The sequence below is a fragment of the Populus euphratica genome, unplaced genomic scaffold (genome assembly GCF_000495115.2).
Source record: "Populus euphratica unplaced genomic scaffold, PopEup_1.0 scaffold867.1, whole genome shotgun sequence".
In the NCBI taxonomy this organism is placed as follows: Eukaryota; Viridiplantae; Streptophyta; class Magnoliopsida; order Malpighiales; family Salicaceae; genus Populus; species Populus euphratica.
In genome coordinates this window covers 8,398-25,164 of record NW_011500726.1, presented here as the reverse complement: position 1 = coordinate 25,164, position 16,767 = coordinate 8,398, and the positions used below count along the sequence as shown (strand labels likewise).

Sequence of the window (16,767 nt, the reverse complement as noted above, 5' to 3'; positions counted from 1 at the left end):
CAACAGCTATTTTTAGCATTATGTCCATAAAAAACAGCTTCCACAGAGATGATGATGTCCAAGGTTGGTTTGACAGAGAAGACTAGGACCACATTCTCATTAACTCGACTCTTGCACCTTGAAAACTTACTCATAAATAATTATATGTTGTCAATCAACCCACTTGGGCTTTGTGACAATGGAACCAGTCATAATATTGAGAAAAAAAATCCTTATATTCTTGGTGCATATTTACAATGATTTATCATACAAAAAAAATAATTATTAGAAAACAATCAATGGAAAATGGGAAGAGAAAAGGGCAAAAAAGGAAGCGACAAAGATCAGAGAGAGAGAGAGAGTGAGAGAGAGAACTGAAGTAGCGATGTACATGCACCGGAAAGAGATACAAATGCAGTGAAAATGGAAGATAAAGGAAGGGGTACTTATGTCACTTCACACCATGATTTTATCAAAAATAGACCCCCAAACTGTTGGGGTAGTACCAATTTTGCTCCTAAACTATACATATTTCTTTTTGTTTTGACTGAAATTATTAATATTATTATTAATATAACCGACTCTCTTTCTCTCCCCCTCAAACCTTTTAGACTTTTTAACCCTGCGCTGTCGCCTCTCTCTCTCTAAAAAAAGAAAAAGAAAAAGAAAAAAAGAAAAGAAAAGAAAGAAAGAAAATTCAACTCTTCTGATTTCTTTCTTTCTTCCTCGCCCAACCGAACAAGAACACGAACCAGAAGCAGAACTAAATCACCAAAATCTCCGATTCATTATATTTTTACTTTTAATTCCGATTTCTTTCTCCTCAATCCCTCTGCCATGCCCTGCTCTGGTGTGTAAAAAAATAATAATTCAATTTTCTTTAATTTTTTTAAATTATAGAAAATAGCGATTGGACGATCAATTATCGAACTCGAATCCCAATATCAAAACCTCCTTGCTGCGATCTCTTTCTTTCTATTTCAGCTTCAGGTTTGGTTTTCTTTTTTTTTTAGGTTTCGAAAATTTGATCGATTCTATTCTGTTCCAATTCGGTACCTAATTCTCTAATTTGTTAAGGGTTATGCTTCCTCACTCTTCGAATTATCTTTCCCCTCTTTCAATCTCCCCTTTTTCCTTCGATTTTTACTCATCAATCAATGATTTTTTTTAAAGTTTTTTCCCAAATTAGTTTCCTTTTATTGATTTTCTGTTTGTTTGTTGCAGTTGGAGAGCATGAGAAGAAGTACGAGAACACTTGGTGGTAAGCTATTGGTGTAAATTTAAAAAGGAAAGGAGATGAATGTGCAAGCGCATGGGCAGGTTTCTAATCAATTACCGCCGCAACAGAATGGGAATCAGCAGATGCAGAATTTAGCAGCATCAGCTAATGCTCCTGCGAATATGTACAGCATTGACACTGAGCTTCGCCGAGCTCGCAGCTATATACACCAAAAAATGTAAGGCTTTGACTTTCCTTATCAGTTTTAAGTCTCCAATTGTTTCGGAAATTTGTCAGTTTGATTGCTATTTCTAGAAGCATCAATACAGTCTACAGCTACACTCCATTTGGTAATGCTTTTCCAAGTGAAGAAAGCTTCAAATTTCACATTGCATTGCCAAACACACACGACATTTTGCTATTTATTGAAATTGAGAGAATAATATTCTAGTTATTGATTCTACTTACCACTTTACATTTGCACCCTTGTAATACCTGTTTCCTAGACGGAATATTGAAGGACTGATTTTTTTTTTTAATATGTATTCTCTCTAGATTTGAAATTATAATGCGGCGGCACTCTCAGCCGGTGGATGATACACAGAAAGAAAAGTTTAAGGGCATCGCCAAACGCTTAGAAGAGGGTCTATTTAAAGCTGCTCAGACTAAGGTTTTTCTCCTTATCCATTTAATTCTTATTTACGGTTGTATTTGGACTGTTGTTTTTGTGTCCACATATCAAATCTTTAATGGATATATTATTATATTCTTCTTTCAGTAAGAAAGGGGATAGATTGATTGCTGAAATCATGTTAACTACTTTAAAAGACTGATTTTTTTTTTAATCCTCAGAACAGCTTTAAAATGTAAACCACTAAACTAATTCTTTATTTCTTTACAAATTTGCTGGATTTCATTCCTTGATTGTTCTTCAGGGTTTTGTATTTGTTTTTTTTTTTTTTCAATTTACGCTGCTATTGATTTTGTTTTGTAGGAGGATTATTTGAACCCGAATACCTTAGAGAGTCGTCTGAGTAGTCTGATCAAGCGCTCCTCTACAAATAGCCACAACCAACGGCATCCACAGCTTGTTAATTCTTCCTCATCCATTGGAACCATGATACCAACTCCTGGTATGTCAAACAGTGGGCATTCGAATATGATGACTTCTTCTGTAGATACCATGATGATTACTTCCAGTGGATGTGATACCATAGCACCTCCAGCTGTCAACACAGGGAGCCTGTTGCCATCTAGTGGCATGCATGGAAGTTCCTTAAGTAGATCAGATGGTAACTTTAAGCCTTGTGGTGCTTTTAATCTTCGCTGTTAATGATCAATTTATTTACTTCGTGACCATGTGACACAATCTATGTTTGCAGGAAATCTGTCTAATGGATACCAGCAGTCACCAGCCAATTTTTCCATTAGTTCTGGTGGAAACATGTCATCTATGGGTGTGCCAAGAATGACAAGCCAAATGATTCCAACACCCGGATATAGCAATAACAACAATAATAACCAGTCTTACATGAATGTGGAATCTACAGCTAACAGTGGTGGCTTTTCAACTGCTGACTCTGCTATGGTATCACAGACACAGCAGCCAAAGCAGTACATTGGTGGTCAGAACAGTCGCATACTGCAGAACCTTGGCAGTCAAATGGGTAGCAATATTAGGTCTGGCATGCAGCAGAAATCTTATGGGTTTGCAAATGGTGCCCTAAATGGTGGTATGGGGATGCTTGGGAATAATTTGCCCCTTGTTAATGAGCCTGGTACCTCTGCTGGCTATATGACTTCCACACTATATGCGAATTCACCTAAACCATTGCAACAGCAGTTTGATCAACATCAACGTCAACTAATGCAAGGTAATGCCCCTCTCTCCCCTCCATCCTCTCTTTGGAGATTTATCATGTAATAATTAACTTGAGATTTTTTATTTTTTATTTTTTGGAAGAAAGCAATGTCTAACTGCAGATGAATATCTTACCAGGGGATGGATATGGGATGAGTAATGCTGATTCTTTTGGATCTGGCAACATATATGGTGCTATAACATCTGTTGGATCGATGATAAATGCTCAGAATTTGAGTTCTGCAAGCTTGCAGTCTATGTCCAAAACTAACTCTTCTCTTGTAAATAATCAGTCGAATTTGCATGTCGCACCTCAAGCTGGGCATATAAAGCCTCAATCACTTGACCAGTCTGAAAAGATGAATTTCCAGTCTTCACTTCAACAGCAGCAACTTCCGCAACATCCTCACCAACAGCAACAACTTCAGCAGCAATTTCAACAGCAGCAATTTGCTCAACAGCATCGTTTACAGAAACAGCAAGGTCAGCAGCAACAGCATCTGTTGAACAATGATGCTTTTGGTCAATCCCAGCTCACACCTGATCCTAGCAGTCAAGTGAAGCTTGAGCCTGGAATGGAGCACCATAATGATATTTTGCGCTTACAAACCTCAGAGCACTTCCAAATGTCTGAATTGCAAAACCAATTCCAGCAAAATGTGGTTGGAGACCATTCTAAGAATGCACAAAATCTCAGTCATCCAGCTGGACAGCATGACATGTACTTGTCATTGCCGCAAAATTCACAGCAAATGCAACAGATGTTGCATCCACATCAGTTGGTTTCAGAGTCTCAAAATAATTTTAACAGCCTTTCTGTTGGGACACAATCAGATTCGGCATTGCAGGATCAATGGCATCCACAATCTCAGGACCGGACTTGCGTACCAGGTAGCATGTCACATGAGCAGCATGTCCAAGAGGATTTCCACCAGAGAATATCCGGGCAAGGTGAAGCTCAGCGTAATAATGTGGCTTCAGAAGGATCCATTGTCAGTCAAACAGTACCTCCTAGAAGCACTTCAGAGCTCCAAAATTCAAGTGGTGTCTCCTATAGATCTGGAAATGCTAATCGTGACCGGCAATTTAGAAATCAGCAGAAGTGGCTTTTGTTCTTGCGGCATGCCCGGAGATGTCCTGCCCCAGAAGGTCAATGTCCTGACCCTAACTGCACTACTGTCCAAAATTTGTTGAGGCACATGGACAGATGCAAGTCAACTCCATGCCCATATCCTCGATGTCAGCACACCAGGATATTAATTCATCACTTTAGGCACTGCAGAGATGCATGTTGCCCTGTTTGTATTCCTGTTAGAAATTATCTAGAGGCCCAAATAAAGATACAAATGAAGACACGCACACCTCCAGCCTCAGATTCTGGTTTGCCAAGCAAAGGCACTGATAATGGAGAAAATGCAGCTCGACTGATTTCAAGAACTCCAATTGTTGAAAGCACTGAAGATCTACGACCTTCTCCGAAGCGCATGAAAATAGAGCAATCTTCCCAAACACTTAGACCTGAGAGTGAAGTTTTTGCTGTATCAGCATCTGCTGTCAGTGATGCTCATATAGCCCAGGATGTCCAGCGCCAAGATCACAAACATGGTGATAATAGACTGCCAGTTAAGTCTGAATACATGGAAGTGAAGCTGGAAGTTCCTGCAAGTTCTAGACAAGGAAGTCCTAGTGATAGTGAGATGAAAAGGGACAACATGGATGATGTCAGCAGCCAAATACCTGCAGATGAATCCATGGTACATGATGAGCCTGCCCATTTAGCCAAGCAGGAGAGTCTTAAAGTTGAGAAAGAAACTGATCCACTTAAGCAAGAAAATGCTACAAAGCCTCCTGAAAATCCAGCTGGAACCAAGTCAGGGAAGCCAAAAATAAAGGGCGTATCATTGACTGAACTGTTTACACCTGAACAAGTGAGGGAGCATATAATAGGCCTCAGGCAGTGGGTTGGCCAGGTAAGATTATGCATCTGACTTTTATGCTTCTCCTTAGTTCATTTACTTTACAGTTTTCTGTATGTTGTAAAAACAATTGTGAAAATATCTGCCTGCAATTTTCTCAAACATCATCATTAGATGATCTCTAGAGGAAGTAAGGCTTGTCCTGACATGGTGTGTAATTTCTGCTCAACCATGAAGCTAGAAGTTACTTTGACATACACTACCTGTACTATATTTTATGGTGTATTTAAATATTCAGACTTTTAGCCTGTCCTCCCATTTTGTCAACTGAAACTGTACTGTTTTGGAATGTTTGGTTCTGATTGCTGTTGAGATCTTAGTTTCACTTATGTGTGTATGTTCATAGTGAATGAGGCTTAAGCTCCTTGTATTTATATGATGTGCTAGCTTTATGACTTTCTTGCTTGCTGCTTAATGTGCTACTGACCTTCTGTTGTCCACAGGCTCATCATGAATGATCATTTGATATTACTTACAGGCTTTTATTGCTGTTAGTAATGATGCAGTTCTCTTTTGCATGCACATGGGGTTTTAAAATTACCATCTGTTCTGCGCATAGTAAATATATTGGTTGGATGATAATAGTTTTCGTTTCTGTTTTTCCACTTTGCTTTGTACAGAGTAAGGCAAAGGCAGAAAAGAACCAAGCAATGGAGCATTCAATGAGTGAGAACTCTTGTCAATTGTGTGCAGTTGAAAAGCTTACTTTTGAACCACCGCCAATATACTGTACACCCTGTGGTGCTCGCATTAAGCGGAATGCAATGTATTATACCATGGGAGCTGGTGATACACGGCACTTTTTCTGTATTCCATGCTATAACGAGGCTCGTGGGGATACTATTGTTGCTGACGGGACTACTATTCTAAAGGCAAGACTTGAGAAGAAGAGAAATGATGAGGAGACTGAAGAATGGGTGCGTTTGTCTGTGGTCTTGTATTTGTCCTTCTGCTACTTGGCACTCTCAAATAATCACTCACAATTTACTCTTTCATGCTTGTGCAGTGGGTTCAATGTGACAAATGTGAAGCTTGGCAGCACCAAATATGTGCATTATTTAATGGTCGAAGGAATGATGGTGGGCAAGCTGAATATACTTGCCCTAATTGCTACATAGCAGAGGTTGAAAGAGGAGAGCGCAAGCCCTTACCACAAAGTGCGGTTCTGGGGGCTAAGGATTTGCCTAGAACAATACTTAGTGATCATATAGAGCAGAGGTTATTTAGGAAACTGAAGCAGGAAAGACAGGATAGGGCCAAGATGCACGGGAAAAGTTTTGATGACGTGAGTTACATATCATTCTGTGGCCTGTGTTCTTCTGGTTGATTTTTAAAATCTAGAGTTTATTTTTATTCTGCTAACATATGGACTGGTAATGATGAAAATATGCTTGCAATGCAGGTTATATGGAAAGGAGTTTTACTTTTATATAGTATATGCTTAAGAAATTGACATGGTTTAGAGTTTGTTAAAATTTTTATTTGAGTTCCTATGCTTTAATTTTATACGAATTCCTATTCTCTTAAAAAAAGACCAATCAAGTACACTTGTTCTGACAATATCCTGTATAATAGTATTTGGACAATGGCACATCAAATGTGTTTCTGGAGTAAATGTATCTGATTGATTGAATCTTATAAAAATATAGGAACTCAGAAGGGAAAAAAAAATGAAGTATAAGAATTCTAATAGAAATTCTACTGAAACATAGGTGCTAAGTCTGTGATTTTCTCTAGAATAAAGCCCCTATTCCAGGACTAACAAATACTATGGGAAATAGTATGATTTGAAATTGTCTGGCAATTGACTACACGAGCTCTTTTTTTGTGACATTGAAACAAGTTTCTATGTAGCTGATGTCATTATTAATTTGTAAGAACAATTAGTTTCCAGAAATACCATCTGGTTGTTTCACTGTGGCTGTGTCTCCGATCCTGTTGTGAGTATATTTAGTTGCCAGACATTCTTGCTCTGTGTTTAAAACTTTAGATGAGTGTTCCCACAACAGCACATTTTTGACTGTTAAATAGTTCACCACTCTGGTAAATGTCTACTTTTGCTTCCTTGAAGACTTGAGTTTGTCCTAGGTGCTTGAAAATTAGAGCATCAATGCATGTTAATTGGCACAATCTAATCTCTTTAAAAATCCATGTTTTAGGTTCCTGGAGCGGAATCACTTGTAGTTCGAGTAGTTTCATCAGTTGACAAAAAGTTGGAAGTGAAGCAGCGTTTTCTTGAGATATTTCGGGAGGAAAATTATCCAACTGAATTCCCGTACAAGTCTAAGGTTTGCAGGATACCACGTTTGAGACACACACTTAAGCTTCTGAAAAGCTCTGGGTGCTAAGTATTTCAGAAATAATTCACTGGAATTTTTTCTTTCAGGTTGTTTTGTTATTTCAGAAGATTGAAGGTGTTGAGGTATGCCTGTTTGGCATGTATGTTCAGGAATTCGGATCAGAAGCTCAGTTTCCAAATCAGCGCCGTGTCTATCTTTCTTATCTGGATTCTGTGAAGTACTTCAGACCTGAGATTAAAGCAGTGACAGGAGAGGCTCTTCGTACATTTGTTTACCATGAAATTTTGGTTAGCTTCAAATACTTATCTATCTTCTTTGCAAATGATCCAAGAATGTGAACAATTCATTTGGTTAGGAATTGTAATTGGAGTTTTTGGCAATTATACCTATTTTATTCTGCAGATTGGATACCTTGAATACTGCAAGAAAAGGGGTTTTACAAGCTGCTATATATGGGCTTGCCCTCCTTTGAAGGGTGAGGATTATATATTGTATTGCCATCCAGAAATCCAGAAAACACCAAAATCTGACAAGCTCCGGGAATGGTGAGCCAAAAAAAACTTCCAAGGAGAGATTCATAGGTTGCTTTACTTTTTTCCTCTCTAACTTTATAATGTGCTTCATTGAATGTCTTTTGGTTTCCAGGTATCTTGCAATGTTACGAAAAGCTGCTAAGGAAAATATTGTTGCTGACCTCGTTAATTTGTATGACCATTTCTTCATATCTAGTGGTGAATCTAAGGCAAAGGTCACAGCAGCTAGGCTGCCCTACTTTGATGGGGATTATTGGCCTGGTGCCGCTGAGGATTTAATTTATCAGCTTAATCAAGAAGAAGATGGGAGAAAACAAAATAAGAAGGGAACTACCAAAAAGACCATTACAAAAAGGGCCCTAAAAGCATCTGGCCAGGCAGATCTTTTTGGTAATGCATCAAAGGATCTGCTACTGATGCATAAAGTAATTCCTATCCCCTATTTCTTACAGCTTAACATTGTTTCCCAATCAGCTGCTGTTTATCATGATGTTGTTATTTGTGTTACTGTGCAATTTCTGCCACCAGAACCTTGGAGCTTGTTATGAAGTCTTCATATTAAGCAGTTATAATTGATTTTCTTCTTACAAAAATATATCTCTCCAGCTTGGCGAGACAATTTGCCCGATGAAGGAAGACTTTATCATGGTTCATTTACAGCATTGCTGTTCGCATTGTTGTAATCTAATGGTATCGGGCACCCGTTGGGTTTGCAAGCAGTGCAAAAACTTTCAGATTTGTGACAAGTAAGAATCTTTAATCTTCACCAGTATTGCTGTTTAGTGAAAATTTTATGTAACCTGAACATCTGTATTCACTAGCTATTGTAACCTTAACATTGTGTAACAGTAAACGAGAATCAATGGTAATTACTTGGGTGAATAAATGCAGAATTACAATAGCATTATTTCCTTATAAGCTCTATATATGTGTGCAAGCTATTTAAGGCCTTAGTAAACAACCATTATTTGACAGGTAGTACAAAACAGATTTCAAAATCTACGTGGTGTTTTTTTTTGTGTGGGCTACAATAGAAAAAGCAGGTGTTAGTCTTGTTTCAATTGATGGCTCTTGAAAAGGTGCTTTACATTTCCTTAACTCTTGTGATGATTTTTAAAATTTTGGTTTCTGTGCTTGTATTTCCTTAGGTGTTATGAAGCAGAACAGAAACGTGAAGAAAGAGAGCGGCATCCTATCAACCAAAGGGAAAAGCATGCACTCGTTCCTGTAAGTTGCTTGGTCCTAGGAACACTTCTATCTAATTTAGATTAAAATGTTATTACTTTGAAATCCTGTATGGGTTCTGAGCAGAAGTCTTTTCCTTTTCTTTGAATATAAAATAACACTGCTAAATTCTGCAGGATGAAATCACTGATGTACCTGTTGACACAAAGGATAAAGATGAAATTCTTGAAAGTGAGTTTTTTGACACAAGACAGGCATTTTTGAGTCTTTGCCAAGGAAACCATTATCAATATGATACTTTACGCCGGGCTAAACATTCCTCAATGATGGTCCTTTACCATCTTCATAATCCAACTGCTCCTGCATTTGTGACAACGTGCAATATATGCCATCTTGACATCGAAACGGGTCAAGGTTGGCGTTGTGAGGTTTGCCCTGATTATGATGTATGCAATTCTTGTTATCAAAAGGATGGGGGTATGGATCATCCTCATAAGTTGACGAATCATCCATCCTTGGCTGAGCGCGATGCACAGAACAAAGAAGCTAGGCAATTGAGGGTTCTGCAGGTACATAACCTTTTTTGATAGTCTCTAGAGTTCTGACTCGTATCTTGAAAATACAGCTGCTTGTTCTTGGTAAACGGTTCTTCGTTTGTTCATTTGTTATATATGAAGAGCTGTGAACCAGTTGCTTTACTTAATCTTATGGAATAAGCAGTGGAAGATGTTGTGAAGTATTTGTCAATTGGCATGTACCTAGTTACAAGTTATTGCAATTTCTCTAAACAAATTCAGTGTACTTCCCTGAACCCATCAAATGATCTATACTATTCACAACCAGAAGAATCTGAACAATCTGACTTCTTTTTTGTGTTGTTAGATTTTCTATTACAAATGATTTTGTGGAATATAGATGTTATCGTGCTGATAATTACACTGTTGAAGAATGAATGTTAGGATTGACTACTGTGAAACTTAACTTGATGATCCAACACTCCATGATATTTTCATCAGCCAATGTACTGAGTCATCTTTCTGCTAAAATCTTCATGTCCTATAGTGCCTGATGTAATTGTTTATTTGACATTGCAGCTAAGGAAAATGCTTGATCTTCTGGTGCATGCTTCACAATGCCGCTCTCCACATTGCCAATATCCTAACTGTCGCAAGGTGAAAGGTCTTTTCCGTCATGGGATACAATGCAAAACTCGTGCATCTGGGGGCTGTGTTCTGTGTAAAAAGATGTGGTATCTCCTTCAACTTCATGCTCGAGCTTGCAAAGAATCAGAGTGCCATGTTCCACGCTGCAGGTTTATGCATCAACCTTATCTTAAAATCTACAACTTCCTTGGGGAATATTATATTATAAATTCTCATAAATGCATGCATGTATGTATATTTGTCCAGGGATTTGAAAGAACATTTGAGGAGACTTCAGCAGCAGTCTGATTCACGACGAAGGGCTGCTGTGATGGAGATGATGAGGCAGAGAGCTGCTGAGGTTGCTGGCAATTCTGGGTAACCTTTTCTGTATATAATATGGTTGTTTTTGGAGAGAAGGGGACAATAGATATGTGCTGCTCTGAGGTGTCACACAGCTTGAAATGAGGAAGTGAGAGAGTTAAACTTCCTCCGATATTGGTTGCTTTTTCAGAAGGGGAAAAATATACAATAGCACGACATTGGTTTAGCATCACAGCTGTTAGGGAATGATTCTTTTATTCATGCGTGGGGTGACTTGCTTTACGTTTCCCTGTTGAAGAAAGCGAGTGAAATTCTTTGACAGAAAGCTTTCCCAGTTCAGCAGCAGCAGCAGCAGCAGCTAACTATTTCCCTGAGTCAGAATATATAGGAGTACTGATGTGATGTGTGTTAGTCATTGGCCCATTTTGGTGATTCTTTTATTTTATTATCTTTGTATTTTGTTTAAAATGCCATTCTCGGTGGCGGCGACTGTACCATGTAATTGTTCTAATCTGTTTAAAATGATGTTCTTACAAAGGAGTGTGTATGGGGAAAAAGGCAGAGGAGGAGATTAGTTTCAATTTCTTCTCTTCTCTTCTTCGTTGCCTCTACCCACACCCTGTTAAGTTTCCCCCTTCAGAGTTGAGAGCTCAGATACTTGACCACCCTTTTTGTAGAACGTCATGTTATTTAAAGATGTTGAAAAAAGTAGAATTCTCCTAATTTGCGCCAATTCGTTATATATATATATATATATATATTAATATATTCTCATGAGCAGAGTGAAAACAACATTTTAATTTGCTGGGACTAGTAGCTGATGCTAGAAATGAAAGGTACACGGATTCATTTCACTCACTCTAATCAACGCCACAGGAGAAAATTTGAAAAAGAAAAATGAGGTCAGTATTAAAAAAAAAAAAAAAAGAATGAGAGGAAAATGGGATGTGAACGTGGCAGGTTTGGTGGCTTTAATTGCAGCCGTCGGAAACCTCAAATAATATTATGTGGTCTCCATTTTTTCTTTCTTTTTATCATTTATTTGCCCTTATGATTTTGATCTCTCAAGCCTCAAACATGAAACACCAGCCAACCATTTTTTTCCCCTTTTGTTTTTCCTGGTTTTTGTAATCTTTCTTGTCACAATTATCCACTCATAAATTCAATTTCTGCATATATGCATATAATTAAGTATTTTTTTCTAAGTTGTCAGAAGAAAACGAACAGTTGTCCGAGTTCTGCCATGGACAGAAGAGGAGTAGCTACCCTACTATATATTGCATGTTGAAGAGACTTGGATAATCATTTGTTGATTATATCATAAACCAAATTTAGTCAGTAATCATTAATCAGTGGTAGCAAGAATTTACAGAAAAGATGAGAGCAGCAGTAGCAGCAAGTGCAAGTGTGACTCCAACGACAAATGCGAGTGCCAGTTTGACGAACAGCAATCACTTCAACTTCACCTCACACCGCAAGATTTACACATCTCTCCCGATCTCAACAGTGAAGAACAGCCACAAGAAGAGCACATTAGTTGTGGTGAGAGCAATCAAGGACAGGAAGGAGACGGAGACAGAGACAGAGAATATGAAAGAATATAACAAGGAAAGCACAACAAAGCAGCAGCAACCACTGAATTTGGAGGATGTAAACCCTGTTGGACTTGGAAGGAAGTCAAGGCAGATATTCAATGAGGTGTGGAGGAAGTTCTCAGGGTTGGGACAGATATCAAGAACAACACGTGCAGATGACAAGGAAGCTCTTGATGCATTGCTCATCAGGGAGGGTCCCATGTGTGAGTTTGCTATCCCTGGTGCCCAGAACACCACTGTTCTTGTTGTTGGTGCCACCAGTCGCATTGGCCGCATTGTTGTTAGGAAACTTATGCTCAGGGGTTACACTGTGAAGGTCTTTCTTCTCCCTCCCCCTTATTATTGGGGTTAATATTCTTGATTCCTTAAGTCTTGGTATATTAATTAATTAATTAATGCAGGCTTTGGTGAGAAAGCCAGATGAGGAAGTTGTGAACATGCTTCCCAGGTCAGTGGAGATCATGATAGGGGATGTGGGAGATCCCTCTACCCTTAAGGCAGCGGTGGTGGGCTGCAACAAAATCATATATTGTGCCACTGCTCGGTCTTCCATCACTGGAGATCTTTTCAGAGTTGATCACCAAGGGGTTTCTAATCTCACCAAAGCCCTTCAGGTAGTGTCTCACATTCATTTTCAGCTGAATCAAACCTCCCTTGTCATGTCTTTGAGTAATTACACATTACAAAATTGCAGGACTACAACAACAAACTAGCTCAACTACGAGCCGGAAAAAGCAGCAAAAGCAAGCTCTTGCTTGCAAAGTTCAAATCCGCAGATTCATTGAATGGCTGGGACGTTCGTCAAGGAACTTACTTCCAGGATGCAGTTGCTTCGAAGTATGATGCAGGAATGGATGCTAAATTTGAGTTCACCGAGGCCGGAGATGCAGTTTTCTCAGGTGAAATATGTGCTAACATAATTGAGAGAGACAGCATTTACATTGACGTTTAGTAAAGTTTTGTATATACAACTGCTAAAAGTTCTATGCATGCTTTCTTTTACTCTGTTATTCATCTCGCCTATAGGGTATGTTTTCACTAGGGGAGGCTATGTTGAATTGTCAAAAAAGCTATCACTTCCTTTGGGTTATACTCTTGACAGGTACGTGATACATAAAGATCAATAGCTCCTTATATCACTAGAAGCTGGATGTTAATAGATTTCCTGATGGCTTATTCTTTCGCATCCACCTTGAATGCTTATCACACTCCTAAAATAAAATTTTCCTTGGGGTTAGGTATGAAGGTCTAGTGCTCTCTGTTGGTGGAAATGGAAGATCTTATGTTTTGATACTCGAAGCTGGTCCTTCAGTTGACACAACTCAAAGCAAATTGTATTTTGCAAGAATTAGCACCAAAGTAGGATTTTGTAGGGTGAGCATCTCTGATACCTTTCTTTTAGTGCTATACAGATCCAGATTCCAATTTCTTCTTTTAACAGCTTCTGTTTTGTGTAAATGGCAGGTAAGAGTGCCATTTTCTGCCTTCCGCCCTGTAAAACCAGATGATCTGCCATTGGACCCATTTCTTGTACACACAATGACAATCCGCTTTGAGCCCCGAAGACAGGTTTGTCTATCAGTGAATTGTCATAAAAATACTAAAGAAATATTATGCTGTTTCGTTTTAGAATGAAAAGTATCATTAATATGAGATTTCAGCATTCATTTTCTTTCAATGGTTGTGAGATGATTGGTTTTTTTTATTTGCCTTGGGTCTTTATATCTCAATTCTTATTTGAATTTGGCTTAATTGATTGGGATGAGATGCCACTCATTGTTAAGATTGCCCCAAATTGGATAAAATACAGTTAAAGCAACTACGTGACAAGATTTAATCACATGAAAATCACTTTTCCATGGAGGAGAATTCTTCATTTTTAAAGTTCTTTTGGAAACATGCTGAAATCTTTAACTGGATCCACAATTTCCAATTTTCCATTGTGGTTGTCACTACATAATTTGTTAAGAAGTTGCTTGAGAATTTGGTCTAAAAGCTTAAGTTATAGGTCAGCAGATCCATACATACTTCATGCATGATCAGTACGTGTTGGTAATGTAAGGCATCTTAGCTAGTTATGGCTTCCTTTTCAAGGTAACATGTATTTTCTTGATGTGATTGCTTATCTGTATTACTGTTTGAAGCATTGCTTGTCACTATAATTTGGTTTTGCCATTAGGATTATTTTTTATAGTGAATTTGCTAGTTTGTCTATTTTCTTTCAAGAAATGGAACTTTGCATTTTAGTTTTTCTATTTTTTTTGCGTGAATGAAAAATTGGATTTTCCAGAAAAGATGTGGTCTAAAGGATTTTTTTTTATGATGTGCTTTACAAGCATGGACCTTGTGGAGTTGCATTTTGGTTTTGGTCCAGCTACGCTGATTATATTCAATATTCTTGCTACAGAGACCTGTTGAAGCACCTGCAGGAGCGAAGCAAGACCTGAGAAGCTTTAAGCTTATATTGGAATACATAAAAGCTTTACCTGTAAGTGCTCTGCTACTGCTGCTCAAAATAACATCTAGATAATCTTTTCTGTTCTAAGAGTTATATTTGGAAACTAGAAGTTTTCCTGTTTATTAAGACTATTATGAATGGTATGCAGACTGGGCAAGAAACAGACTTTGTCTTGGTCTCATGTACAGGATTAGGAGTGGAACCCACAAGAAGGGAACAAGTTCTGAAGGCCAAGAGGGTTAGCACCATTTTCTGATTTTTTCCTTTCTTTTTATTTTCTTGCCTAGTCACACTTGTCGGTCAAACATTTTCCAGGCCGGGGAAGACTCGCTGAGGAGATCAGGACTTGGATACACAATCATTCGCCCTGGTCCCCTACAGGTAATTATTGTTCTTGTCTACAGAATTCTAACATTAATTAGCCATACAGCAGTGGATGACTGACCTCTTTTAAGATCAACATTAGTGCTTACAAGCATTGCTATTTTTTTTTTCTTGACTAGCATGGTGTTGATATCCAACAAACTCATATCTTAATAGCATTTGGTTTCTGAGAGGAGAAAGTGTTATAGAGTTTGTGACACCAGTATGTCATTGTACATAGAAAGACACAAGTTCGATTGCTGCTTTTCTGTGTTGTAAATTGATCTGAAGAAATCATTTTTGTCAATAGCAGCTTCTAATTAATATCTCCAAGTGTCATTGCAGTCTTTTTTTGATATCTTGCCTAAAGTTGTCCTAGATAAATCTCAATGGACAACTGGTAGTTGTAGATGTAAATTCTTTAATGTATAGTTATTCGAGTTGCTTTATCTCTAGCAAATTAGATGTTTGAACAGTCCAAGCCCAGCCCCAACATGGAAAACATAATGAAAGCTTGCTTTTCGCAGGAGGAGCCAGGTGGTCAACGTGCACTAATATTTGATCAAGGAAATAGGATTTCTCAGGTGAGAACTAATTATTCTTCAGCATAGAAGAGGACATTATTGAACTTAATTCAATATCCTAATATTTTTGCTTAAATTAGGGAATTAGTTGTGCTGATGTGGCTGATATCTGCGTGAAGGCATTGCACGATTCGACTGCAAGAAACAAGAGCTTTGATGTGGGTAACATTCAGTTTAGGTTTGAGATTAACTAAAGTTAGATGGAAGACTGAATTTTGATTGTGCAGGTCTGTTACGAATACGTTGCTGAGCAAGGGAGGGAGCTCTATGAACTTGTAAGGAACATACAAATATAGTAGCTTTTTAATGCAAAAGAATAAAACTATCATATATATATATTCGTAGGCTTGGATAGAATTTAAGACTACAATATGTATTTCTTGTGCAGGTGGCGCATTTACCTGACAAAGCAAACAACTATTTGACACCAGCACTATCTGTTTTGGAGAAGAACACTTGACTGACTATGCTTCATGCAAGGAAATATCATACTCTCTGCTACCGCCCTCGGAGAAATTTTTTCTTGTTCGACCTCTTTTTACTTGCAATAAAAACATATTCGTTCTGTTTCCTTTGCTATGATTCGTGTCCATCGTATAGTTTTCATAATGTATATTGGTGTATAGCCTCGGAAGATATAGTAAACTGTATATTTCAGTGCAAGCTGATGATCTTGATTGAAAAAGAAAAGGCAATGAACAACATGGTTCGTTTGATGGGTAGGGTAGACAGTGTACAAAATAAACTTTCCGATCGCCCTTTTGTTTTCTTTGACAGAATCATTGATAACTCAGATTTGTTACATTTGGTCAAAGCAAGCTTTTCCTCTGCAAGTAAATAGTTTGCCGAGGGATGGGGTGTCATTTAACTGGGCAGAGCAGGCATGGCCTCGTTTCTGTACTCGATGAAAACTTAAATCGGCTGGTAAGCCTAGTGAAATTGAGCAAGAACTTCCGATTATGTATGTTCTGTATCCATATTATGAAATTGAAATTGGATTAATTCAAGTTGTTTAATGCTGTTTCATGTCTCTAGTCTTTCTTTGCATGACTTTTAGCTAACAAGACACAAAATAGACAAGTGGGATTAATGGTAGTAGGATCAGTGACATCTCCGAGCCACAGAATTGTTGACCGGTGGAAACGACAGGGACACGGGATCGGCGTCCAGAGAGGAACCCCACATCGGTTAGGAGCACCTAGCCAAGCCAACACCATCTTGTATTGTAATTGGAAGTTGTAGAAAAGG

General features: G+C 38.2%; 2 protein-coding genes across 3 annotated transcripts; both read left to right on the top strand.

Moving 5' to 3' along the window:
• Nucleotides 1–570: 570 nt before the first annotated feature.
• Nucleotides 571–11,252, top strand: LOC105116157 (histone acetyltransferase HAC1-like). 2 transcript variants are annotated; one of them, XM_011013360.1, is made up of 17 exons: nucleotides 571–829; nucleotides 1,204–1,436; nucleotides 1,754–1,868; nucleotides 2,193–2,490; nucleotides 2,581–3,072; nucleotides 3,198–5,029; nucleotides 5,656–5,952; nucleotides 6,042–6,320; nucleotides 7,195–7,323; nucleotides 7,422–7,622; nucleotides 7,738–7,880; nucleotides 7,981–8,293; nucleotides 8,475–8,614; nucleotides 9,017–9,095; nucleotides 9,230–9,622; nucleotides 10,148–10,365; nucleotides 10,463–11,252. In XM_011013360.1, the coding sequence occupies exons 2-17, from the start codon at nucleotides 1,276–1,278 to the stop codon at nucleotides 10,575–10,577; spliced, it is 5,205 nt and encodes a 1,734-aa protein (XP_011011662.1). In that variant the 5' UTR covers nucleotides 571–829; nucleotides 1,204–1,275; the 3' UTR covers nucleotides 10,578–11,252. The 2 variants fall into 2 exon arrangements, with proteins under 2 accessions (XP_011011662.1, XP_011011661.1); XM_011013359.1 differs by having other exon boundaries at nucleotides 571–969.
• Nucleotides 11,253–11,591: 339 nt separating this feature from the next.
• On the top strand, nucleotides 11,592–16,241 carry LOC105116159 (uncharacterized). Its single transcript, XM_011013361.1, has 13 exons — nucleotides 11,592–12,430; nucleotides 12,516–12,728; nucleotides 12,809–13,013; nucleotides 13,141–13,216; nucleotides 13,353–13,488; nucleotides 13,579–13,683; nucleotides 14,522–14,602; nucleotides 14,721–14,810; nucleotides 14,888–14,953; nucleotides 15,463–15,519; nucleotides 15,600–15,677; nucleotides 15,747–15,794; nucleotides 15,908–16,241. The coding sequence occupies exons 1-13, from the start codon at nucleotides 11,897–11,899 to the stop codon at nucleotides 15,977–15,979; spliced, it is 1,761 nt and encodes a 586-aa protein (XP_011011663.1). The 5' UTR covers nucleotides 11,592–11,896; the 3' UTR covers nucleotides 15,980–16,241.
• Nucleotides 16,242–16,767: the final 526 nt, after the last annotated feature.